The sequence below is a fragment of the Heptranchias perlo genome, chromosome 5 (genome assembly GCF_035084215.1).
Source record: "Heptranchias perlo isolate sHepPer1 chromosome 5, sHepPer1.hap1, whole genome shotgun sequence".
Classification (NCBI taxonomy): Eukaryota; Metazoa; Chordata; class Chondrichthyes; order Hexanchiformes; family Hexanchidae; genus Heptranchias; species Heptranchias perlo.
The window spans coordinates 69,276,632-69,304,037 of record NC_090329.1 but is presented as its reverse complement, the minus strand read 5'-3'; the positions used below and the strand labels follow the sequence as shown (position 1 = coordinate 69,304,037).

At 42.8% G+C, this 27,406-nt stretch overlaps 1 protein-coding gene across 2 annotated transcripts in view; it reads right to left on the bottom strand.

Annotated features, from left to right (window-relative positions):
• The window catches only part of ptprk (protein tyrosine phosphatase receptor type K), a 539,056-nt gene that overhangs the window by 371,663 nt on the left and 139,987 nt on the right, over positions 1-27,406 (bottom strand). For both annotated transcript variants that reach the window (XM_067984566.1, XM_067984567.1), the window contains exon 3: positions 22,405-22,676. In XM_067984566.1, coding sequence (XP_067840667.1) covers positions 22,405-22,676 — 272 coding nt within the window. The remainder of the gene's footprint in view (positions 1-22,404; positions 22,677-27,406) is intronic.

Genomic DNA, 27,406 nt, shown 5'->3' with positions numbered 1-27,406 from the left:
GACTAAACATTGCCTATTGTGAATAGTTTTAAAAAAACTCTATGGGTTTCACCAAAAATACTCGTCACAGATTATAAATGCAAGCGGTATAATATTGATGATCAGAATACAGAACAACATTTTGCTTTCAAACCCCACCCCCCACCCCACTCCCCTTCAAGTGGGGAAGATCATGCTGGCTAAACTGAAATTTCGTTCAGAAATGTAAACTTTGGATTGATTTGAACTATGTTTGCTCAGCTTGAGCAAGCCAAGGTCCTACTACTCTGCCTGTCTAAAACCATGTTTATTAGAAAATAGAACCATTACTACATTACTCTCTAAACAATCATGGTTTTAAACCTATTGAATCCTATTCTGTATGCAGAAAAATGTAAACGTCTAATAGTATAACATTTAAGAACAGGAAAACCAAATGCAATACATTGAACAAGTCTAATTCAGAAGTCCTCATGTTTGAAATATACAGCGAGTCTATTTCAACAGTACCCAAAAGACAAAGGCTTGTCAGCACTACTCAGTTTGACACAAATTTATTTCATTTTACACTTCAGCACACAAGAGGGAACGACAAAAGCAAATGAAAATCAACAATATTATCCAGATATATAACGTAATCCTTTGAGTGTTCCTTTTCATTTTCTGGTTACAATGTACCAACATGTTTTATTCTCAGTTGGTTTATGTAATACTCATACGGATTATCATGCAGACAAAAGCACACAGCCAAGCCACAGATGCTTACTTGAGGATGTGGCGATGTCATGCTTACTGTACACAACGCACTTTTCTCTTTGTAATAACAGAACATTTTTTCATTGTTTCTTATTGTTGTGGTGAGGAAATTTCTACCCATTTAAGTAACTACAGAGGCCAGGGCATTTTTCCTCTATACATTCACCATGATATTTACCAACATTTCTTGAGGAAAAACTGCATTTCCCTGGATGTGATTTTGGGGGGGGGGGGGGGGGGGAGAACAAGACAGTGAAACTGGAAGAAGAGCAAAAGGAACAAGGGATATAGTAAAGTTAAAAGAGAAAAAAATAGTAAAATAATAAAGAATAGATCAGAAGGTGGAAGGATTAAGTTTTAACAAGGTACTACATAGGAAGAAGCTACTTCTACTGGTCAGTGAGTCGGTAACTAGAGTCTATAAATTTATTACCAAAAGAACGGGGGAGGGGGAGTGGTGGGAAAAGAATTCAAAATTTGTTTATTTACTTACTTTTATTTTTTTTTACACACAGAAGCTTGTACAGACAAGGAATGTGTTACCCACCTACCACAATCAGTGGTGGAAGCAGAATAGATTTTAAAAGGGAAGTCAATCAATATTTGAAATGAACAATTTTTTAAAAAGAGTACAGGTCAAAAGCAGAGAAAAGGGACTAAATGGACAGCTCTTTCAGGGAGCTGATTTGATAGACTGAAAGAATTTCACAGCACAGAAGTCAGTCAATTAAGAACTGGCAAACTCTGCACGAAATTTCAATCCTACCCATGTATCTCTTCACACTTCTCCCAATATTCTTATTCAATAAAAATACCAGTACCATAGGTTTTCAATATTAAACCACAAAAAGATGCACAAACCGTAAATGGAAGACAAAATGCTTAGAAATTGGTGCAGATAAAGTGAACACCTGTTCTGAGACAGCATATTTTCTCTCTCTCTCCATCACCATCCCACCCTGGAAACTCTCCTTGAGACACTAAATTTTGACAAATGACCATTCTTCAGGTACAAGCCTGGGCAATGACTGAGAGCAGACTATGTAGCATGGGATCATCAGGGCTGAACACAATCCTATCCTCATCCAACATCTTTATCTTCTACATGGGGTCAGTAGACGGTGATCAGAAGTGGAAACCATGACAAATCTCTTTCCCCAAGCGAAGAACACTGAAACCAATTGTAGCAGCCCTACCACAGCCATTGCTGCGGCCAGGAATTGAATCAGAGATCCTCCTGGTCTGTACAGTTCAGTACCATACCAGAGAGTACTGAGCCAATCAGGGAAACAGCAGGTAATCTTCCAGTCTTAAAACAGAACTGACCATATTTTGAATATCCAAGGACAAGTTGCATAATGCATCAAACATTGGTGCTGTGGCATTTTTCCACTGATCCAGATCATGGCAATGCAGGTGGCCGACATCAGAGAACAGAATGCTTTGACAGCTGTAATTAAACAGCTCGAGAAACATTTACGGTGATTACAAAGAAAAAACTAAATGCAATGAAGGGAATTACTTTGTTACTTAAGTTGAACTCAACTGTAGTTACAATCATAATTCAGTGTAATGTTTCCCAAACGTTTTCTGGTCCTCCAACAAAAAGCATATAAATTTGATTTTAATCAAATCAAAAACTCAATTTTACGGAGATCATGGCTTTGAAAACAATGCCATAATTTTCCTGGAGATGCCAACTTTTATTAGATTATATATTGATATTTTTTTTATTTGTTTATACAAACACAAATTGGCAAACAAAAAGAAAAACTGAATGCTGGATATACAGAACCGGTTCATCAGCATCTGAAAAGAGGGGTAAATGTTCTCACAACGTAATTACAGACAAGGAAGGCCATTCGGTTCACCTAATGCATCCATTCAGAAAGACCCAAAAGTCTTCCCCCACCCTCCAATTATTGCTTCTAATTATTTCTTCAAATGATGAGAGATTTTGCCGCCATCACTCTAACTGGAAGTCAATTCCAAGCACTGATCACTATGTTTGGTAATGATCCTATGAAGCGCCTTGGAACATTTTACTATATTAAAAGGTGCTATATAAATGCACGTTGCTGTATGTAAGAAGAACTTCAGGATATCAAATCTTAAATTTACCTATTACTATTTAGCACCTGTGTCCTTACAGCAAGGAAGGAGGCCATTTGGCCCATCGAGTCCACGCCAGCTCTATGCAAGAGCAATCCAGCTAGTCACACTCCCCCGCCCGATCTCCGTAGCCCTGCAAATTTTTTCCTTTCAAGTACTTAACCTGTTCCCTTTTGAATACCATGATTGAATCTGCCTCCACCATTCCCTCGGGCAGTGCATTCCAGATCCTAACCACTTGCTGTGTAAAAAAGCTTTTCCTCACGTCACCTTTGGTTCTCTTGCCAATCACCTTAAATCAATGTCCTCTGGTTCTTGACCCTTCCGCCAATGGGAACAGTTTCTCTCTATCTACTCCGTCTAGACCCTTCATGATTTTAGACACCTCTATCAAATCCCCTCTCAACCTTCTCTGTTCCAAGGAGAACAACCCCAGCTTCTCCAGTCTATCCATGTAACTAAAGTCCCTCATCCCAGGAATCATTCTAGTAAATCTCTTCTGCACCTCTCCAAGGCCTTCACATCTCTCCTAAAGTGCGGTGCCCAGAACTGGACACAATACTCCAGTTGTGGCCGAACCAGTGTTTTATAAAGGTTCATCATGACTTCCATATTTTTGTACTCTATGCTTCTATTTATAAAGCCCAGGATCCCATATGCTTTTTTAACCATTTTCTCAACCTGCCCTACCACCTTCAATGATTTGTACACATCTCGCCCCAGATCTCTCTGTTCCTGAACCCCTTTTAGAGTTGTGCCCTCTTAATCTTAATTTAAAGTAGCATTTGGATTTATCTTTTCTATTCCTGCGTAAGATTATCTTTCAGACACCAGTTTTCTAGGTTGAAAAGCTCAAGTTTCTCCTTGTCACTCTTCTCTACAGTATGTCCAACATTTGAATGTTTCTTTTTTTTCCTCAGCAATCAGAACTGGACACAGTATACAGGTGTGGTCTCACCAGAATACTGTACAATTTGATCATTTCCTCTGACTTATATTCTATGGTTTTGACTATGTAGCTCAACATTCTATTGGATTTGTTAATTAATAGTCTGCAATGGTTGGACATATTGAGTAACACTTTGCTGTCTCACTCCACTATCCTGGCTAGCTTCATCCATTCATATTTCACTGTGGTCACACCTTCCATTTTGAAGTTGCTTTACTCATTTTCTGTTTTTCTGCTGCTAGGGTCGGTAAAAGTGTGGAAAACTCTCCCACAAAAAGCAGTAGATGCTAGTTCAGTTAATAATTTTAAATCTGAGATCGGTAGATTTTTACTAGCCATGGGTATTAAGGGATATGGAGCAAAAACAGGTAAATAGAGTTAGGATACTGATCAACCATGATCTCATTGAATGGCAGAACAGGCTCAAGGGGCTGAATGGCCTATGCCTGTTTCTATGTTTTCCACAGGCTGAGATGATCAGCATGTTTCATCTCTTTCCAGCTTTATAAAAACACAACAGGCTATTGTGTTAATTAGTTAGCATTAGTAATAGTGGCTAGTATGTTTAACCTTCATTTATTGATCTTCTTTTCCCTCTTTATACTGGAGGAAAAAGGTCTTCACTCAAAATACTGGCCTGCCTTTCTTTATATCCCGATGGACAGAGTGTAATTTTCCTTGTATTTCCTATATTCATTTAAGATTACATTTTGTGTTTGCTTACATTTACTGTGCATTTTACAAAATTAAACACACATTATAACGTGCAATTCATTAGCAAAAAAATTTCCTCAACTGCATCTGGTAGATCAGACCATAAACTGAGACTGCACCTGGGAACCAGGTGGTGAGGTTCGAGAGCAAGATGCACCATATTTAAAATACAGTACCATGTTTGAAGTTAAGGAATAGTTAATGGACCACCTCCCTTGGAGTAAAAATGTACAAAACTGAACACACTTTCACTTCCACTTCCACACTCTCCCTTTCCCCTTCAGGCTCTCAAATAAAAGAATGTTGCTGATTTAAATTTCTTTCCTGACCATATTTAAACTTAATTTGGCAGCCATTGAGAGCCACTTTTACAGCACTTCTATTTTTTTCTCAGCAGGACTGTCAAAGAAAATCTGCCACAGTTGGCACTTATCAAATCTCAGTGCTGCGGTATTAGTTTTTTTTAAAGTTATCAAAAGAACAATTATAGTTATATTAAAATTCCTGCACTTCCCAATAAAGCAATTGACAAATATTGATGAAGGGGGATCATAATTCACATCCACCTCACACCAGTAAAGGGGCAGGAGTTACATAATACTGCTCTCACTGAAAGCACTGGGTGAAGTAGGTTTACTGCATTAATCTCAATTGATCACATTGTGAGCTACTCTGCAATCCACAAAATCCACTACCTTTAAATATATAAAATGAGGTTATTAGCCTGTTGGGGTTTTTTTTTTAAGCTGGTAAGAGGGGTAAAGTGCTGGTTAGCTCACTACATTCCTATGGTCAGTATATAAAACACTGACTTAGTGGCAAGGCCCTGCCAAGATGTTATCATTGGGTTATTTATCTGAATAATACAACATTTCTGGTGCCAGCAGCTGTACATGGCCTTTTTTGGCTTTATATACAAATATTATCTACTGTCTAACTATTTTAGAAGTGGCTATTTAATTGCGGAAAATCATTTTTTTTGCTGAACACAGTTTCTCCCTTACTGTGCTGATATTTTTGGTACTTGAATGTCAATAGGCTACATCAACAATATCACCATTTTTAATACAGCCAGTGCTGGCTAATATTACTGTAAAGATTAAGCACTGCAGAGCTCCTCAGATAGCTCAGTGATTAAAGGCAATGCCTGGTTGCAGCATTAAGCCAAACAAGTCAAAGTCCAAGGTTTGAGCTGAGTAAGCTGATGTTAATCAAGGCAGCAGTTCGGGCTCTGCCACTAATCTCAGCACCCCAGAGCTTGGGAATGAGGGAGGGGACAGAAAACAGCCAGGATTTCTGCTCCTGGGTGCTAAAAAAATACACATGTATTGTTTTACCTCATCAAGGAAAAATCAAAGACTATTTGTAAACAAAAGAACCTAATTTTTTTGAACAATTTTTGCTATAGCCTGTAGATGAAGAAGGGTGAGAGGAGGCTCATGTTGATCATAAACACTGGCATGGACCCGATGGGCCCAATGGCCTATTAATGTGCTGTACCTTCCATGTAATAGGTATGGATCACGCAACAAATTTATCAGGTGAGAAGCTGAGCCATACAGACAAAGCCCAGGTTTGAATAGCAACCTATGGAGAGAGCGCCGATTTCACCTGGAGCACTATGGTTACTTTCCCACCACCCAGCGCCCCCCCCCCCACCCCACCGACCCGGTTAGGTACCACTATTACGATTATCAACTTTGGTTGGATATATTCCTGGAGGTTTGATCATGTGATGCTTGCCCACAGTTTACAAAAGTCATTGCATTTACCTTAAAGGTTGGGCCCCGTGTAGTTAAATGTCTTTGCTCCCTGTGAGCCTCAAACATGTTTTCACTCAATCCTGACTGGTTATCAGGAAATTGGGAAAGTTTCCATGTGCCCCCATGAATGGTTCCCGACCACCCCAGGAGGTGTGCACTCTGATGCCCCATTGTGCTAAGCTTTGCCCTCCCTGATCCCCCACCGCCCCAAGAGGTGCCCTCCCTGATCCCCCACCGCCCCGAGTGGTGCCCTCCCTGATCCCCCACCGCCCCGAGTGGTGCCCTCCCTGATCCCCCACCGCCCCGAGAGGTGCCCTCCCTGATCCCCCACCGCCCCGAGAGGTGCCCTCCCTGATCCCCCACCGCCCCGAGAGTTGCCCTCCCTGATCCCCCACCCGCCCAGATAGTTGCTCTCCCTGATCCCCCACCCGCCCAGATAGTTGCTCTCCCTGATCCCTCACCGCCCCGAGAGTTGCCCTCCCTGATCCCCCACCCGCCCAGATAGTTGCTCTCCCTGATCCCTCACCGCCCCGAGAGGTGCCCTCCCTGATCCCCCACCGTCCCGAGAGTTGCTCTCCCTGATCCCCCACCGCCCCAAGAGGTGCCCTCCCTGATCCCCCACCGTCCCGAGAGTTGCCCTCCCTGATCCCCCATCGCCCCGAGAGGTGCCCTCCCTGATCCCCCACCCGCCCAGATAGTTGCTCTCCCTGATCCCTCACCGCCCCGAGAGATGCCCTCCCTGATCCTCCAACCGCCCCGAGAGATGCCCTCCCTGATCCCCCACCCGCCCAGATAGTTGCTCTCCCTGATCCCTCACCGCCCCGAGAGATGCCCTCCCTGATCCCCCACCGCCCAGATAGTTGCCCTCCCTGATCCCCCAACCGCCCCGAGAGATGCCCTCCCTGATCCCCCAACCGCCCCAAGAGTTGCCCTCCCTGATCCCCCACCGCCCCGAGAGGTGCCCTCCCTGATCCCCCACCCGCCCCGAGAGATGCCCTCCCTGATCCCCCACCAAGAGTTGCCCTCCCTGATCCCCCAACCGCCCCGAGAGATGCCCTCCCTGATCCCCCACCGCCCCGAGAGGTGCCCTCCCTGATCCCCCACCGCCCCGAGAGGTGCCCTCCCTGATCCCCCAACCGCCCCGAGAGATGCCCTCCCTGATTCCCCAACCGCCCCGAGAGGTGCCCTCCCTGATCCCCCACCAAGAGTTGCCCTCCCTGATCCCCCAACCGCCCCGAGAGATGCCCTCCCTGATCCCCCACCCGCCCCGAGAGATGCCCTCCCTGATCCCCCACCGCCCCGAGAGATGCCCTCCCTGATCCCCCACCGCCCCGAGAGATGCCCTCCCTGATCCCCCACCGCCCCGAGAGATGCCCTCCCTGATCCCCCACCGCCCCGAGAGATGCCCTCCCTGATCCCCCAACCGCCCCAATGTTACAAGTGAATAGCCTGATGGTGAAGGATAGAATACTGGAGCCTGGTCTTCAGTTGCTGCATTTATTCACCCACCTCAACATTACACACCCTCCCATAAATGGACACGAGAGTCCCCAGTTGATACCCACCACCTGAACACAATTAACACGAATTGATATAAATCAGATACAATTAACAGATTCCCTTCTCTCTCTAGTTAAAATAAAAAATTAAACTTTATATATCCAATACAAACAAAATTTCAAAAATTAAAACTTCCATACTCAGTGCAACTTATACTACTCAAAGCACTACATTGTGAGGTGACCCTTCTCCAGGACCCCTAATAATTTCTTCGTACATGTATTTTTTAGTAAAACAATCCGACAGTTGATGGCTTCAATCCACCCATTTAATTTGAGAGATTTCCTTTCTCTCCAGCATTTGTTTCAAGCCAGCAAGGTCAATCCGCAATCTTTTCTCACTCACATTTTTCGTAGAGTGTACATTATTCCACAATGAATGATTGTCTACATAACATTCAATGGGTATACTGTCTTCAGTACTCCCATTGTACAGGATGTCATTCAAAATATTTGCCAAATGGAATCCCATATCCACTGCATCTACAAGAGCTAGTGTTTCAGCAGCCAGAGGACTTTTAACAACACCTTCTATTTTCTTAGCTTCCCAAGCTGAAAGGACAGCATTTCCCATTCCCACCCATGAGAAACACTATGAAACCAGCTGCATTGGAATACCCATCAGGAAGATTAGCATATGAAGCATCGCTAAAAATAACTAGCTTCATTTTCTTTGGGTCACCTAAGGATGGGAACTTAAGTACGCATTTATCTAATATTTAATTTTCGTAATGTTTTATTTGCCCGTAAAATATTCTCTACTATGGGGTCTTTCACTGAAGTACTTACCTCCAACACATCAAAACTAGAATTTGGTCCAGTCTGTATGCACAACCAGTTCAACTGACCAATCAAGCGTTGTAACTGTTCTGTCTCTTCAGATAGAAGATCACCTTTCTATGATGAAAGAGTACAATTCACCAGAATGGGAGTAACACTCTCTAAATAGGACTGTTGATTTAAAGCTATACCAGAACCACTCTGCTGAATGTCTAAACCAATATATTTTTTTAAAAAGCCCCACAGGCCTGACTCCCAATTTTAAATTCTACTTTAATCCTATTGATGAATTTCTCAAATTCCACATTACTACCCCATAAAAAATCATCAACATGCGCCCTGAAGATGCCTGGAAGTTTTCTGTTATTGTACCAATAAAACATTGTGGGATCTGCTTTTGTAGAACACAATCTATTTTCAGCAAAACAGATCTCACCGAAAAATACCATACCTGGAAGCATCATTCAGGCCATAGATGCGTTTGTTTAGTTTCCATAGTTTTCCTTCTGCACCTGCTGCCTCTTTAGGTGGTTTCAGAAACACTTCTCTCTGAAAAGTATCACCCTACAGAAATGCAGCTTTTATGTCAATTGACCGACACTCCCATGAACATGTTGCAAAAGAGCCAAAAAGATTTTTTTTTAAGATTACCTTTCTAGCAGTGGGAGAATCCAGTCGAACATCTGTATCACCCGGTTTCTCTTCAAAACCTCCAGCTACCAACCACGCGCACTTTAACCTTATACGTCCCATCTGCAAGGACTTTTGCAGCACAAACCCACCTATGCGACAAAGCTGGTTCACACTTATGTTACCTCAGAATGTACTCCAAATTCTTTCCAATTATCTAACTCCCTTTGTTTTGCCTCTCTTACTCGTTTATCCTCAAATTTATTGGCAGCCACCAAAACTTCACGATCTTGAGGACTTCTGCTTCCAGTTTTGATACGTGTCTTTGTTTCATTGTCTGACTAGTCAAGATATGTCTTCTACTTCCACTTCTATGTCAGTAAGGACTGTTACTGCGAGATCTCCCTCTTTCATCACTAGTTCACAACTGTTTTCTGACGTGAGATTCACTTCCGCACTCCCTATCACTACTTGTACTCCGCTTTCGTACTCTCCACTCTCTTACCCCATTCTGCCCGTCCATGGACCTTGCTTCTTGGCCATCATCCTGAACATTCAACCAATATTTAAACCAACCAGTAGATTTGCCTGCAGGTCCCAAAATTGTTGCATCCCTCCATTCATTAGTCCCTTCTGAAACATGTCACCCGTGTACCCACTTTGAGTAATTGTTCTGTGGATGTGATAGCTCTGTCATGTGTTTCTTGATAACTGACATTACCACTGTCTAGCTTTTGATCTACCTCAGTCTGTACATCAGGAACCTCATCAATAAAATCATGAACATTTGAGGCACAAGGTACCTCGTTTACTTCTAGCAATTGCTCAGAGTTTAAGATTTTATAATTAATTCCAAGTAATCGTGAGGAATGAAGCGTAACAGTTTGATTGCCATGTTGGACAATTACTGTCTTACCATCATGAACTATTACTTTCCCAGGGCCTTTCCATTCCCGGTGATCCTCTCTTTTATAGTATACCAAATCTCTTGAATTGAATTAGGTCTCAGATGGTCTAATACGATGCCTCAGTGCTCTGAATTTTCTCTGATACCTCAGCCTTGATAAAAGCCTGTCTCCCTGCATGCATAGCATTTAAATGCTCAGAAAAATGGCACTAATTGTAGTACCTTCTACAGCAGGAGGATTATCACAAAGAACAGAAGGTAATTTGGGATTGCGTCCATGGACTAGTTGGTAAGGACTATATCGCCTCCAACCATCTGAAGAGAATTCTTTGCATTAATTGCCCATCCTGGGGCAAGTGACAATTTACACACAGTGCAATCAGCCAAAATTTTATGCACCCTGCTATCGATCGCAGCATAATTCCTTTCACAAAGACCATTGCTTAAAAGGCTCTCAGCTGGTGTAATCATGACAAATATATTCATATTCTCACACACATTTCTGAACTTCCAGGTTAGCGAATTCACCTCCATTATCGGTCAAAAACTTGGCTGGTGTCCTAAGTCCAGCCCCTATTCATTTACCAATAATTTTACCTAGAACAACATTCTTCTCCTTACTAGTGTAGAAATACTACAGTAGCATAGTAGTTATGTTACTGGACTAGTAATCCAGAGGCCTGGACTAATCGTCCAGAGTAATGAGTTCAAATCCCATCACGGCAGCTGGGGAATTTAAATTCATTCAATTAATTCAAATCTGGAATTTAAAAAACTAGTATTCGTAATGGTGGCCATGAAACTACCAGCTTGTCGTAAAAACCCATCTGGTTCACTGTCGTCAGGGAAGGAAACCTCCCGTCCTTATCTGGTCTGGCCTACATGACTCCAGACCCACAGCAACGTGGTTGATTCTTAATCGCCCTCTGAAATGGGCGAGCAAGCCACTCAGTTATACAACCTCGCTACAGAAAGTCACAGTAAAAATGCAACCAGATGGATCACCTGGCATTGGGCCACTCGGCACTGTACAAGATAAAGGCAAACCAAGCCCAGTGGGCCCTGCAAAGTCCTCTTCACTAACATCTGGGGACGTATGCCAAAATTGGGAGAGCTGTCCCAAAGACTAGTCAAGCAACAGCCTGACATAGCCATACTCACACTCACAGAATCATACCTTTCAGCCAATGTCCCAGACTCTTCCATCACCATGCCTGGGTATGTCTTGCCCCACCAGCAGGACAGACTGACCAGAGGTGGCGATACAGTGGTATACAGTCAGGAGGGAGTCCAGTAACATATCCACTATGCTACCATAGCCCTGAGAATCCTCAACATTGACTCCGGATGCCATGAAATCTCATGGCATCAGGTCAAACACAGACAAGGAAACCTCCTGCTCATTACCACCTACCACCCTCCCTCAGCTGATGAATCAGACCTCCTCCACGTTGAGCACCACTTGAAGGAAGCACGGAGGGTAGCAAGGGCACAGAAGGTACTCTGGGTTGGGGACTTCAATGTCCATCACCAAGAGTAACTTGGTAGCGCCACTACTGATCGAGCTGGCAGAGTCCTGAAGGACATAGCTGTCAGACTGGGCCTGTGGCAGGTGGTGAGCGAACCAACATGAGGGATAAACCTACTTGACCTCATCCTCACCAATCCACCTGTCGCAGATGCATCTGTCCATGACAGTATTGGTAGGAGTGACCACCGCACAGTACTGGTGGAGACGAAGTCATGTCTTCACATTGAAGACACCACCCAACGTGTTGTGTGGCACTATCACTGTACTAAACAGGATAGATTCAGAACAGATCTAGCAGCTCAAAACTGGATATCCATGAGGCACTGTGGGCCATCAGCAACAGCAGAATTGTATTCCAGCACAATCTGTAACCTCATGGCCAGGCATATTCCTCACCCTAACATCACCAACAAACCAGAGGATCAATCCTGGTTCAATGAGGAGTGTAGAAGAGCATGCCAGGAGCAGCACCAGGATTACCTCAAAATGAGGTGCCAACCAGGTGAAGCTACAACACAGGACTACATGCATGCTAAACAACAGACGCAACATGCTATAGACAGAGCTAAGCGATTCCACAACCAACGTATTAGATCAAAGCTCTAGAGTCCTGCCACATCCAGTCGTGAATGGTGGAGGACAATTAAACAACTAACAAGAGGGGGTTCCACGAACATCCTCATCCTCAATGACTGCGGAGTCCAGCACACGAGTGCAAAAGACAAGGCTGAAGCGTTTGCAAACATCTTCAGCCAGAAGTGCCAAGTGGATGATCCATCTCAGCCTCCTCCGGATATCCCCACCATCACAGATGCCAGTCTTCAGCCAAATCAATTCACTCCATGAGATATCAAGAAACGGCTGAGTGCACTGGATACAGCAAAGGCTATGGGCCCCGACAACATCCCGGATGTAGTGCTGAAGGCTTGTGCTCCAAACTGTTCCAGTACAGCGACAACACTGGCATCTATCCGACAATGTGGAAAATTGCCCAGGTATGTCCTGTCCACAAAAAGCAGGACAAATCCAATCCAGCCAATTACTGCCCCATCAGTCTACTCTCAATCATCAGCAAAGTGATGGAAGGGGTCATCAACAGTGCTATCAAGCGGCACTTACTCACCAATAATCTGCTCACCAATGCTCAGTTTGGGTTCCGCCAGGACCACTCGGCTCCAGACCTCATTACAGCCTTGGTTCAAACATGGACAAAAGAGCTGAATTCCAGGTGAGGTGAGAGTGACTGCCCTTGACATCAAGGCAGCGTTTGACTGAGTGTGGCACCAAGGAGCCCTAGTAAAATTGAACTCAATGGGAATCAAGGGGAAAACTCTCCAATGGTTTGAGTCATACCTAACACAAAGGAAGATGGTAGTGGCTGTTGGAGGCCAATCATCTCAGCCCCAGGACATTGCTGCAGGAGTTCCTCAGGGCAGTGCCCTAGGCCCAATCATCTTCAGCTGCTTCATCAATGACCTTCCCTCCATCATAAGGTCAGAAATGGGGATGTTCGCTGATGATTGCACAGTGTTCAGTTCCATTCACAACCCCTTAAATAATGAAGCAGTCCATGCCCACATGCAGCAAGACCTGGACAACATCCAGGCTTGGGCTGATAATGGCAAGTAACATTCATGCCAGACAAGTGCCAGGCAATGTCCATCTCCAACATGGAAGAGTCTAACCACTTCCCCAAGACATTCAACTGCATTACCATCGCCGAATCCCCCACCATCAACATCCTGGGGGTCACCATTGACCAGAAACTGAACTGGACCAGCCATATAAATACTGTGGCTGCAAGAGCAGGTCAGAGGCTCGGTATTCTGTGGCGAGTGACTCACCTCCTGACTCCCCAAAAACCTTTCCACCATCTACAAAGCACAAGTCAGGAGTGTGATGGAAAACTATCCACTTGCCTGGATGAGTGCAGCTCCAACAACACTCAAGAAACTCAACACCATCCAGGACAATGCAGCCCGCCTGATTGGCACCCCATCCACCACCCTAAACATTCACTCCCTTCACCACCGGCGCACAGTGGCTGCAGTGTGTACTGTCCACAGGATGCACTGCAGCAACTCGGCAAGGCTTCTTCGACAGCACCTCCCAAACCTGCGACCTCTGCCACCTAGAAGGACAGGGGCAGCAGGCACATGGGAACACCACCTGCACGTTGCTCTCCAAGTCACACGTCATCCTGACTTGGAAATATATCACCGTTCCTTCATCGTCGCTGAGTCAAAATCCTGGAACTCCCTAACAGCACTGTGGGAGAACCTTCACCACACGGACTGCAGCGGTTCAAGGCGGCGGCTCACCACCACCTTCTCAAGGGCAATTAGGGATGGGCAATAAATGCTGCCCTTGCCAGCGATGCCCACATCCCCTGAACAAACAAATAAATAAATCAATCAATCTCATAGCCAGATCAATAAAATGTAAGATGAAAATATTTCTGTCTTTGTCCCATACCTTTAGATCCATGGCAACTACCTTGTTAAACGTGCTAATGGAACACTTACAATAGGACATAGGGGCATTTGTCTGTACTACTTAGATTTCACAGTTCTCATTAATCTATTCTATTAGCCTCATATACTTATCAACTACACCTGCATCTTTGAGCAGTATTTTAAAACGTTGACAAGTGGGGTGGGCAAATTGTCTATGTAACTTTAAGACAATTTGTTTTTTTTCTCTTATCCTTGTCACCTGATGCCATTGGTACTTGCCTAACATGCTGACGAGAAACATCAGGTTTTATTGAGGGGATACAATAATGCCCTGTCTGGGTACCAAAAGTATAGGTATCTCACGAGAGACTACATCCGTACTTATAAAATGGCTTACTCCAGCTCTCTTACATGGAATTGCCACTCTCGAATGATCTCAAGATGTTGTCATCTCCAAACCTAAAACATGGAGAACTTTTATATTCCTTAACCTTGCGTCGATCCTCACTGCTTAATGAATCCAGATAACACTTTAACCAATTTATCCCACATACAGTTGCAGTACATGCACTAACTCCGCACAATTAAAGGAATCCGCGACTAATACATTCATCGCAGGATTAAAACTCCTTGTGACCAGTATAATCTGTTCAGATTCATCATAATCTTCATCGCTACTTTCTTCATGCATCATTTCAAAGACCATGCGTCTTTGCTCTTGACAATTCACCTCAATGATACTTAAGAGTCACATCTAAAGCATCTACTGATTTTTCCTTGGGCATTTCTGGAATTCATTTGCCTGTTATTACTATCCCAATTTTGTGTTCTGTTGATATAACTGGATTTGGTATACCTGTTTCCATCACCAATCTGGCTGTCTTTAATCCTTCCATCATATTATTGCCTCCTTCCGGTCTCGAAAATTTTGAAACCTGGTCTGGCGCCTGCGTTTAGTATCTGCAACATTTCAAAACTTGGTAATCATCGAATCTTCTATTCTTTGTGCCACAGCAGAAGGCCCCATTTGATCCATGAAGGCTGATGGGAATGACTTTCCCCAGGAAAGTTTTTTTTTAAGGCAGCTGCCATTTGATCCAACAGAGTCTCAGTCTCCAAGAACTGGACGCCAGTTAGGACCAGTTGCCTGTCCATGAGACCCCTTAGCACAATCTCGTAATTTAAGTGCTAGTACTGATCCAGGGATTCCCAATTTAAACTTTGTCAACCTTTTGTGCAATTTGTTAAAGTCCATGATACACTTTTCCATTGAATGACCACCCGTTTTCCAAAATCTATCAAATGCTGACCAGGCCTTATAGGCACTTAACAGGTCATCTTTCTTGTGGAACAGAAATTCTCTTAGAAAAGGTAAAACCTTCATTATCCAAAGGATCTGCATCCATTTCAGAAAATACCTTACTTCTGATTTTACCTTGTTCAAGAAGCGACAAAGCCAAGGCCATGCCTTGTTTTCTCTTTGGCAGAATAGTAACCCATGTCCACATATCAACCTCATTCTTCCACTGGTCATACGGTTCAAACTCCGAGAACATCGGAGTGAAATCGCAGCGTGACAATTTAAACTTGCTTTCTGACATTTTTCAAAATGGCCACTAGGTTTTCAAGTTTTTCTTCATGTCCAAAATAAAAAAAAATTCATAGTTTCCAACCTCCACTCTCTGCTACCATGTTACAACTGGATAGCCTGGTGGTAAAGGATAGAATACAGAAGCCTGGTCTTCAGTTGGTTCCAAGCCTTTATTCACCCACCTCAACATTACACACCCTCCTATGAATGGATACAAGAGTCCCCAATTGACACCACCTGAATACAATTAACACTAATTGATATAAATCACAAATACAATTAAGCCCCGAGGGTTGGGCTCTCTGATTCCCCCACCGCCCCGAGGGTTGGGCTCTCTGATTTCCCCCACCTCTATGGTGCATCCCCCCCGTCCCACTTCCTCCCTAAGGCCCTATCTCCATGGCCATTCCTATACCCACAATAACCAAGGGAATCCATTTTCTAATCACTAAGCTAGGAAAGTGGCAACTCATTTTTAAAGCACCAATACCTTAGTGCTGAGAAAATGGAAAGGAGAGAATGCCACGAGTAGGGTGGGAAGAGCCACAGTGGCACAAGGAAGAGTGAGAGCAGGGTGGGGGGGCCCAGCCCAAGCAGGCAGGGCAAATGAAGACTGGTATGGTGAGATTGTCAAGATCGAAATGGTGTTGAGGATGGGCACCTAAAGTCAGAATTGAGGCAACGAAGAAGCAAGAGGCCTGAGCAGGGTGCTGAAAATAGAACCAATAAAAGCATGAGGTGTGCTTGAATAGAGCACTGCAGGGCAACGGCCGGCAGGCATCCCAGGAATAAATTTTAAATAATTCCAATAAAATTGAATTCAATCAGCACCAATATAAATGGCTGTGGATGGAGCCAGAAAACAGAGTTTGGAGGTGCAGCAGTGCCATCCACTGTTCAGAGGGCTTTAGGGCAATTAGTATAGAAAATGGTATAAACCCAATCGTTAATTCAAAAACAGTCGAGACGTAACTCTTAGATATAACAAAATCGTGGCACAGAAATTATGACGAATAGGAATTGCACAGGAGATAGAAGAATTTTAATACATTGCTAGTCAATCTCCCATTGCGATGCGCACAGAAAATCAAGACCAAGTCCAGTATTTAGTCGATTATAAGGCGGGATAACTGGACCCAAGTGGGGGAGCAGGGAGGAGGAGGAGGAAGGGTAGAGGAAGATGGCGAAAGTGGACAGGGAAAGGAGGCAAGAGGAGGGGGGGCAGAGGACAATGAGACGACCCTAAGCCTGGGGCCATTTTTTCCCCCACAGTGTGAGGAGAGAAAAATGAGGGCAGCAGGTAGAAGGGGTGAAGGAATGAGAGAAGAACAGCAAGGGGTGGAAAGGGGACAACAGTGGATTTAGAAGGGTGGGTAGCACAGCCAGTGCCAACTTTTCTCAGAGGGAGATGGCCCAATTCCATCTCCTTGAGGGAGGGGCAATAGGGGAGAGAGAGCATTCTTCTCATGGAGTTGAGGAGGGAACCTTAGAGGATAAATTTTCGGCTTAGGTGGGTGATGGTGCCAAGTCACTTCCGGGTTTTGCGGGGGGGGGGGGGGGGGGAAGGGGAGGAGGAGTGAGTGTGGTGAAGAGACAAGTTACGCTTACAGATGTCAGGAGCAGGCCTAGATCTGTTCTAAGTTGGATAGGAGGGGCAAGTTTCAGCTCAGCTAGTGGATGCAGATTTGGTCTCAGCGAAGTAAGGGAAGGCAGAATGTGCGCTCGGGGTGCGGGGGGAGGGGCGGGGGGGGAGGGAAGAGAGGGAAAGAGGCCTGGTTTGTCCTCAATGGGAGTTGGAATGAGGCCGAGCTTTTCTTCTGGGGCGGGTGGTGGTATAATCGTCTTTATCGTCAGTCAATAAGAGTTGAACAGCCATGTTTGTCCTCCTGGGGTGATGGGTGGCAGGACCCATTTGTCTTCAGTCGGGGGCAGAGAAGGCCAAGTTTGTCCTCAGTGGGAAGTGGGGCGGTGTTAGATACATTTCTGTTCAGTGGGACATCTCAGAGGGAAGGTTTGTGTACTGATATCTGCTGGGTGCTGGCAGTGCCCCAATTTTCGCGCTCGAGCAGGGTTGGGGTTGGTGGCAGAATTTCCGTTCATTGGGGTGGAGTGGGTGGCTATGGTCTAATTGTCAGTGAGCGAGGGGGTTGGAGTGCTTGTTTCTGCTCGATGGTTGGTGGTTGATGGCTGTATCTCTGCTCAGTTGGGGGGTGCACAACTTTTAAAATGTTTGTCAGCCTTGTCCTCACAATCCTTATCTTTGTTCCATAAGACACGCCCCTGACCCCAACCCTCCCCCTGCAACAAGTCTGTTTCATCTTGGGCTGATGAGGGCAAATGGTTTCTGACTATATCAATAGTTATAACTTTGTTCTGCTCACTTGCATATATCTTGGTCTCCTCGGGACGTGATTTTTTTCCCCCCCTGAAATGATCAGAGTGTGATTTCTGAGCATTGAGTAAGGAGCTGCCATTTAACGTTAGGTGCTGTCTCCCATGGTAATCAATTGGACATGCGACATTACATTCACAGCACCATCTACAGGGACAGTATCTTTGGAATCTTGAGACCACTCACCAAATTTAATATATCATAGATTAAACATTCAATTTCCAGCATAAATTGCATTTACTAACATTGAACACTTCCTGCTGCTACCACTAACCTAAAGTGTAATTATTTTGTGATGTTAAATTTACCACAAGGAACACAATTACTCCTCTCTCTTCCCCACCCACCTCCTCCAATTTACCTGAAGACAACACAAACCTCCAATTAATATAGCAATTGTTTTTTTTTCATTCCTGCATGTAAATTAAGTATATGTAGGTTTCAATCAACAGCTCAAAAGGTAATAATTGGAGAAACATGTTCTGTGGAACATTTTAGTCGAAAGACTGCCTTCAGCTGAAACTAGCAATTAGACCAAAATCCCATCTTAGCTCTGAATATAGCATCATACAATTATCTGCAGTACTCTCAGTGTCTATCTTCCAGCAACAGAATCCACCATTTTACATACGAAAATCTGGTCATCAACTAGGTAGTAGAAATCTGGCTATCCAACCAGGTACAACCCACAAAACGAACCCAAATCATTCAATATTTCCAAATTAGAAGGAACATCTTTCTTGATTGACCCTAATCAAAGTCACAAATTACATCCTCTATGACTGTGACCGTGCTGCATTATCCCTCATCGCCATTCTGCAGCCTTTGAAAATTTACCACACCATCCTCCGCCAACACCTTTCCTCCACTGTCCAACTCAGTAAGACTTCCCTCACTTGGTTCCACTCTTACCTATTCAATCATAGCCAGAACATCTTCAACAGTGGCTTCTCTTCCCACCCCATCATTACCTCCAGAGTTCCCCAAAAATCTATCCTTGGCTCCCTCCTCTTCCTCATCTAAATGTTGCTCCTTGGCAACATCATCTGAACACATGGTATTACAGCTCTTTCTCTCCATCACCCCATAATCTCTTCACTACCCGTGTTGTCAGAATACTTGTCTGACATCCAGTCTTGGATGAGCCACAACTTCCTCCAATTAAACACTGGGATAGTATTCAGACAAAAATGGAAAAATACAACCTGGTATTTAGATTTGTACTTGCATGAAATTGAATTGATGGCAATCATGTAATAGCTAACTAAAAGCAGCAGAATTTTTCTGAAGGTTTTCCTTCACTAAAGTCTTCTCCACCCTTCAATTCACACAAAGATTTTTCTTAAAATTATAACAGAATTCCAGGTGGGGGGGGGGGGGGGGGGGGATTGCGGGGCAAGACCATGGGTGGAAGGAGGAGAAAGAGACATATCAAGTTCTCCAAGTACAAGTGACAAAAAAAGTGAAACCCTGATTTTAATCTAACCTACCCTGCAGGAACGGGGCAGGTTCAGGTCGGATGCCTGTTTTACACATCATCTGATGTTATGTTCCATTGACTTCAATAGAGTAAAATCAGACAGGGTGTAGAATGGGCATCACACCTTAACCTACCATGTTCCCGCCAGGCCGGTTACGTTGCATTCTCCCCCACCCCGCCCCCCCCACCCCCACCAAAGTACTTTACATCATCTTTGCTCACTAAGTTTTACCATTGTGGAACCGATGTGCAAGCCAGTGTATCTGTCTACTATCATTTACTGGCAAGCTGAAAGGTTAAAAATATATGCTACATGAAACGAACAACAAGCAGGAATTTCCATGTACCTCACTGGAAAGAATTACTAGCTATCGCGACAATCCAGTCAAGAAAAAACATTCGCGAATCAGTAGTCAGAACGCAAAGACTTCTTCAGACATGGGATGTTTACTAACAAGAACAAAACAAACTGAGAAAGTACGAAGGAAAAAGTCACTTGAGGATTGTCTATTTGGCAGATATCAATGATAGGGCCAGAAAAAGACAGTCAAATTCATTTGTATTATCTTTGTCTGTCACCAGATGAAGCCGGTGTGCCCTTTCTCAGCACCCGAGTGGGATCTAATGGAGCAGCCAAGGGCCAACGTCTTTGATGTAGAAATATATACAAGATTCTGGTACAATTAAATGCCCTCATACAGAAAAATCTATATTTTTCTTCCAATACTTTGCCCTTCCTATTTCCAGGCAAAGGAATAATATCAGTTACCAGGGATTGTGGGAAGAAGTGGTGGAGCTGGCTGTCTTGTCTACAAATAAATGAACTACTGATTCAGCAAGACTGACCTCTCATTTTCTTCAGGTTTATTGCCAACGTCCAAGAGGTATCTCTCAACATTCGGTGAATTCTTTACTTATCCAAGCATCTTGCAGACTTAAAACCAGGTACAATTGGTTTCATTCTGGGAACGGAAGTTTTGGCATACTTCTGTTGTAACATATTGTTTTCAAAGTAGCTTTTAAAGACAGTCAATGGGGTTTAATGTGTGCACTCAGATTGATTGTACAGAAAACTATAACAGAAAACTTGAAATTGTGTGCATATCTCCCCGAACAGACTTCAGAGGATGGAAATTCTTTAATTCTCTAGGTCGATGAAAATATTAGTTGGGGATGAGTACCCTCCAACACTATCTTGGTAGTTGCTGGAATGTATTATTTTGGATATATGTTGATTGAAAAATAGAAGAGAGAAATACATATATAATCCCTTTTCACTTATAATTTGTGCTTAAGAAAATCCTCCTGTATGTGCATTCCTAACCACAATTCCAATTTTTCCTTTTAGGTTAAAAAATGCATCTCTGCTCAACGAAAGGTGCTTTTGCTTTTCATCAATTTAGTGGTTAAATAAACTGTTTCCAGTAACTGCCCTTGACAAATTCATTGGTATCAATTGGTGGTTCAGCATCAACTACTCAAGACCCTGATATTGCTCAACTGTCCTTAGTACAAAAATTGGCCCTTACCTTTGAGATGGGGCACTCTTCCTGCACCATTCATTTTCAGTTGTTTTATGCACTATTCATTGTGTGTTTCATGGCAAAAAGAATCCCAGAACTCAGTGCTGAACTTGCCCATCTGCTACAGGTTGGTTAACTCTCTTTTGGAGAACTTGATGGACATTATCTTTCTTTGCATATACACTGATCTTGACATTGTTATTGTAAGCTAAATGATTTTTTTTGCAATTTGAAGACAGCAGTATCTCAATGAATAGCTATAAACTATGCATTAGTACCTTCTATTATGAATAAAACCCTATGGACCTGATTTGCATATTGAGTATTCTAAAAGGTTAATTTCAAACAGTACCTCTAAAAATCAACCTCCAAAAAAATCTCCATTTCCTAGGAGAAATGTCATGTATTGTGATGTGATTAGTGGCGACCTAGAATAGCATTCAATTGGCGCTTAAATGATTCCAGGATTTTCACTTCCACCACTTTATCCAGGAGTTCATTACATGTGTTGGCCACTGTGTGAAGAACACTTCCTGATACCAGTCCTAAATTTGTGTGTCACTAGTTTAAACCTGTGACTTCTTATTCTACTCAGTTTCATTTCAATTAAGTTTCCAGATTTAACTTTTCCATACCATTTACAATCTTTTACACCTGTATAAGACGACCATCAGACCTGTCTGTTCAAGCGGACGGGCTCAATTTTATCTAGTTTTTTTTCTTTATAACCGAGACCTCTAAGGGGATCAGCGCCATAGCTCTTCTCTCCATAAATTCTAAAACATGAATGTCTTCCTTCTGTCTCCATGACCAGACTGGAGACAGTACTCAAGGAGTGATTTGACGTGTATCCTACTGTCTTGGCTATATAACATTCGATTGGCTTTGATGATTGATGCTGCGCATTGGACTTGGTGCTCAAAATGTCCAACCATGAAGACTGCTATATTATCAACTTCATCCTTAGCTATTTCAACACTATTCATGGAGTATGTGTGTTGCCCATTTTTCCTTCAAAGCTCCTGGCTCTAAATGTAAGGAATCTTACAACACCAGGTTATAGTCAAACAGTTTTATTTGAAAATCACAAGCTTTCGGAGCTTACCTCCTTCGTCAGGTGAGTGAGGTCACCTGATGAAGGAGGTAAGCTCAGAAGCTTGTGATTTTCAAATAAAACTGTTTGACTATAACCTGGTGTTGTAAGATTCCTTACATTTGTCCACCCCAGTCCATCACTGGCATCTCCACATCCTGGCTCTAGAGTAATTGGTAGATGCATTACCTGATACTCATTTGGCCAAAAGGTGCTAACTGCCAGCTCAGCCCGGAGCCATTCTTCTCCCCGAGATCCTGTCACATTCCAAATAGGATTTGCAAGGGCTCCCTTGTTCACTCGGACGAATATGTTTAGTGTTCCTGGGTTCAAGTAATCTTTACTGTACAACCAGTAACTGAAATCTATGCAGTGAGTATCATTTTCTTTCATCAGCGGAAGCAAGAGTCGTGCTTTTTCCCCTGACGAATGCTGGGAAGAATCAACCATCAAGAAGGATCCTGTTGGGAAAACAAAAACAGCATCTATTACACGTTTACACAAATTACAGAACATCAAGAAATTCATAAAACATTGTATATATAGAGCTGGCTATATATGTGTGATTAGTTTAGATATAACTTATTTTTTCATTTTCTAAACTGCAGTGGAGATCATAATTGAAATAATCTGTTTTTGTACAATATTTCAGCCAATGTTTAAAAAAAAGTATTTAATCCATTCAAGACTGCAACAGCACTTAGAATATAAATCTAGAATTACTTTTCTTTAGCATATTTACTCCAAGCATAAAACAGCTGCTTATGTTTAAAACCCATTCCTACTTATCTCCCAAAATAATGTAGGATGCAACCAAAACGATAATAAAAACTAATATTTGGGCTTGTACAGAGAGATTAATTGATGATACCCAGAGGCAATTAACAACCGGCGACCAGAAGTTTCAACTGCAGTAAAACTTTGCTGTTGTGAACTGAAATTATCAGAATCTCAAAAGGAAACAAAACATGGAAATCATTCCAATTGTTAAGATTTTAAAGAGTGACTGAAAAGGGTTGACTCACTTTTTTTGTCAGATGTCCCATGCAGTCAATGCAAGCTCACATTCTAATTGAACAAAACCATGACAATCTGTACTTATGGCCAGAAAATAATTTGTTTCAATAAATAAACTGCACTATTGGATTATTCAAAATTACCATTTCAGCCACCTAAGGGCCGGTTGTAACTCACCACGGGAGTATTGCAAGCAGGGGCCAAGCGCCTGGCTCATTGCAGAGTCAAGCTAATGAGATTTTAACTGGCAGGCCTAACATTCATCGGCCAGCCACCTGAACCAGTGGGAAGTGCGAGCAGGCTGGTGGGACTTCGGGCGGCAGGAGGTCACCGTCAGGAAAACCAAAGGAAAGACCCTCAGCACTTGGGTTAAATGTTTGGGAGGAGTGTCGGAAGGGCATCGATGACGGGGGAGGGGAAGCAGTCCTGGGCATGGGAGGGCCAATAGTTTCTTGTGGGGCATGGAGGAGTACTCCTCTCCTCCTGGCCGACAAGAAAACCAAAAATAAATAAATTCGCTGACCTTCTTGGCCTCCTCTGCCATCAGGTTAGCCTGGCAGGGAAACCACAATGGCTTCCCCACACAAGCCTCAGGTAAAAATTGCATTTAGGGCCCAATTACGTCGTCAGAGCCCAATCTGCTTATTTAAAGGACACTGCCTGCTGGATTTTTGCCAGGCTGGCAGGGTTAAAATCAGGCCTCTAGTATAAAAATCAAGCAAGCTGTAGCCCAGTTATATGCAGAGTAAAGGTCTCTGTACTCTGCTCCAATAATATACCATAGTCCCAACCTCAGAAGAGTTTAATGCACCAGGAAACCAGTTTCCAGTTCCCACATTAGCTATCGTGTGGCTTTTCTGACAGAGTACAGATTTATTAGCAAATTAAGTGCAATTTTGTACTATGGTCCTATAGGAACTGAGTAAGGGCCTTACAGCCAGACAGAAAAGTCTTCCATCCCATCAATCTGGGCTGGAATCAAACAGAGTGATAAAAAGCAAGCCTAAAACACTGTCCCTCGAAATCCCCAACACATCCACTTTTAAATTGATGTATCTTAATATACTGTCATATGGCCTCATAATATAAAGTAGGATGACTATTCAAAGAATTTCACAATTAAAGGTGGCAATATACTAATTCTGTTAGAAAAGAGAGAGTGCCACCGGCTGAGCGGGCCAATCCACTGCTGTAGATTTTAAACTATCGGGCAACCAAACGGCTGCCTGATATTGCCAGCAGGAAGCACAGCCCCATTTAAGGCCTCACTGCCAGGCAGCGGGCACCAAAGAGGCACCCCACTGCTCCATGATGGCGCAATATCAGGTGGACCAAAGACTAACTCAGCTGGCAGGAAGATAGGTCGGGGAGGGGGACGTAGAGCCCAGGGCATCAGCGGCCCACATTATTCTTGTGGAACCTGGAGGAGCACTCATGAACCCACAAATAATGTTAACACTCACTTTCTCGGGCCTCCTCTGCTGTACCACCAAGTTTTACTGAGCAGAATGTTAACAGCGCATATTCGCCTAGTAGACCATTTAAACTGCACCGGAGATCCTATATACGTAAGGAGGAGGGCGAGGAAGGAGGGGAATGGCAAGGAGGAGGAGAAGGGTGAAGTGCAGAGGGCAAGTAGGCTTACGGCTGGACCACAGAGTGTATGAGCCATGGTCCAAAGCCCAAAATTGAGCAGCCGTGAACTGGGCTGGTCGGAGTGGGGGGCGGGGGAAAAAAAAAAGAGAAAAGCCACATCGTGGGTACCCAGAAAAACATCAAAATGCTGAGAAAATCGCCCGAAAATATCACGTGAGTAAACAGAATGGTAGGCAGACCACAGCGAATTGGACTACCTAGCAGTTGGAGGCCTTTGATGACAACTTGACAAACAAACAGGATTTCCCCACTATAAAATGTTGACATATGGTTTTGCCATTAAGACATCATAAAACGAATAACGCAAGAACTATTAACATGAAATGCATGCGAAATGCAGCATTATTTTGTATACTTCATCTATTCCATCGTTGAAACACTTACATCTTGCTACACTGTATATATTTTAAATTAAATTGCAATGTTTACCAGTGGAAACAAGCAAGGTCAGAATAGTACCAACCAATTCAAATACTACAATTTGATAACTGTACAGTAGAACTGGAACAAGAATTCATAATCACATTCTGTATTATAAATGACAGTCAGCATCATTTTTAAAAAAAATGAACTTCAAGTATTGGCCCAGTTGGATCTCAACATATTTACAAGTATTGAACAAATTAGCATATACTTTCTACATTTGTGCAATCTGTTAGCCCAAAAGCTTGAACATCAGGAGAGGCCCTTGATAGCATTTGCAGCAATTTGTCACCATGCCAACACATCTGTTCAGCATTTCCAACCTCTAACCATGCAAATAGATCCAGCCACAAGTGTGCCCTTGTACTAGGAGATGCAAATATAGCACTTTCCACTACCAGATTGATTTTATGTTGTGTGCCAAGTTAAAATTAGATACAATTATTCCTTTAATTAGTACTCAATAATAATGGCATAAAATAGCTTTAATAAACCAGATTGGAAGTAAAGCTATCTGAGGTACACAAGTGAGGTAATTTACTAAATAATTGTACTTATAGGACTGGTATCGAGCAACTAACCACTGTCATCAGTTCAAAGAAGATTCATGAAACGAATGTGTTGTTTGCATGAATGGATATTTGTGCATGGCTGCGTACCACACCAATCATCATATTAATACAAAAGGTTCCAGAATTAAATATTGTGGCACACCAAACAAAAACAAATTAATAAAAACCTGTAAATGCTGGTAGAGCACAGATCAGTATCTGAACTCAAGGTTGCATCCAAAACATTAAACTTTCTTGTGATGCAGCATTATCTGTTTTTTTATTTTAGGTTTCCAGCATCGAAAGCAAGTGAAATCAAGCTTCCATTCCAGAAATATACTTCCACCTGGTCATGATGCACCTTTCTTTCCTTCCCTCTTCAAACAAAAAACTGGGACAAACACAAACATATGACACCAAAAATGGACGGCAGGGTGAATTATAGATGTACATTTGATCAATTACCTATTTTTTTCCTCTATGACTACAACTTGTACATTAGCACAATTTATAACATTTGTTCCAGAGACTTGCATGTGGATTTTTTTTTGTTTTGCTATTCATGCACGTCTGCCTTAGACCATCTTAGGACTGAATGCAGAGCTCTCCCCGCCCCCGTCGCCAATTCACTTCTGATCATCCATTATCATTTGATTAATGGCACATAATGCTGCTAGAGCACAACCGAGAAGAGGATTTCCTGCAATAAGACTGTACAAAAATGGATTATATTGGACAAAACATTCCTCTTGCCAGGAACATGCAGCTTAAAAACCTCACAGTAAATATTGCAAAATCTAATAGACAAGTCCCTGTCTTATGGTCACCTTTTCAGGAAATAAAGATTTAGAAATTGTGCCAGTCTAACACGTTGTACTCAAAGGACAGAAAGATGTGCATGTTAAGCAGAAATTATACTTTTATTTTCAATATAATGACATCCTTCTAAATTACCCACAACTGTAACAGTTTTAAGTAGGACTATAGAGCTAGCCACAGATTTATATAATCTGATGGCTATATATGAATAGTACTGTACATAGGATACTGAAAGCTGTTCTTTTCAAGTTATATATTTTTTTCAACAACAAATTCACATTCAATTAACAATTATCTATGTGGGTGAGAATCTTCACCCAGAGAATTCCTGATCTCAGATATGTTACTAACTAGATACGCTGCGCAGAGGCAAAACACTTCCCTTGAAAACACGAAGGGAATTACAGATGTAAATCATCTCTAATTCCTGCCTCAAAGAAAAATATTAGCAATCTTTTGGCACAGACCTATAAGTGACAGATTAACAATACACAAATTTAAAGCAATTTGATTTTTTAGGTTATTTTATGAACTTAAAACCTAAATCTCAATCAGCAGCCGCAACTTAGTAATATAAATAATTATTTATTCTGTTTGGTTGGGTTTGGAGGAAAAACCAAGTTGAGCAGTGATCAGAAAAAAAATGGATTCTGCAGCAGAATGAAGATGTGTTCTTTAAATTTCAATTCAGCAGAAAAAGTGTGTTTGCTAATAATATGGATTAT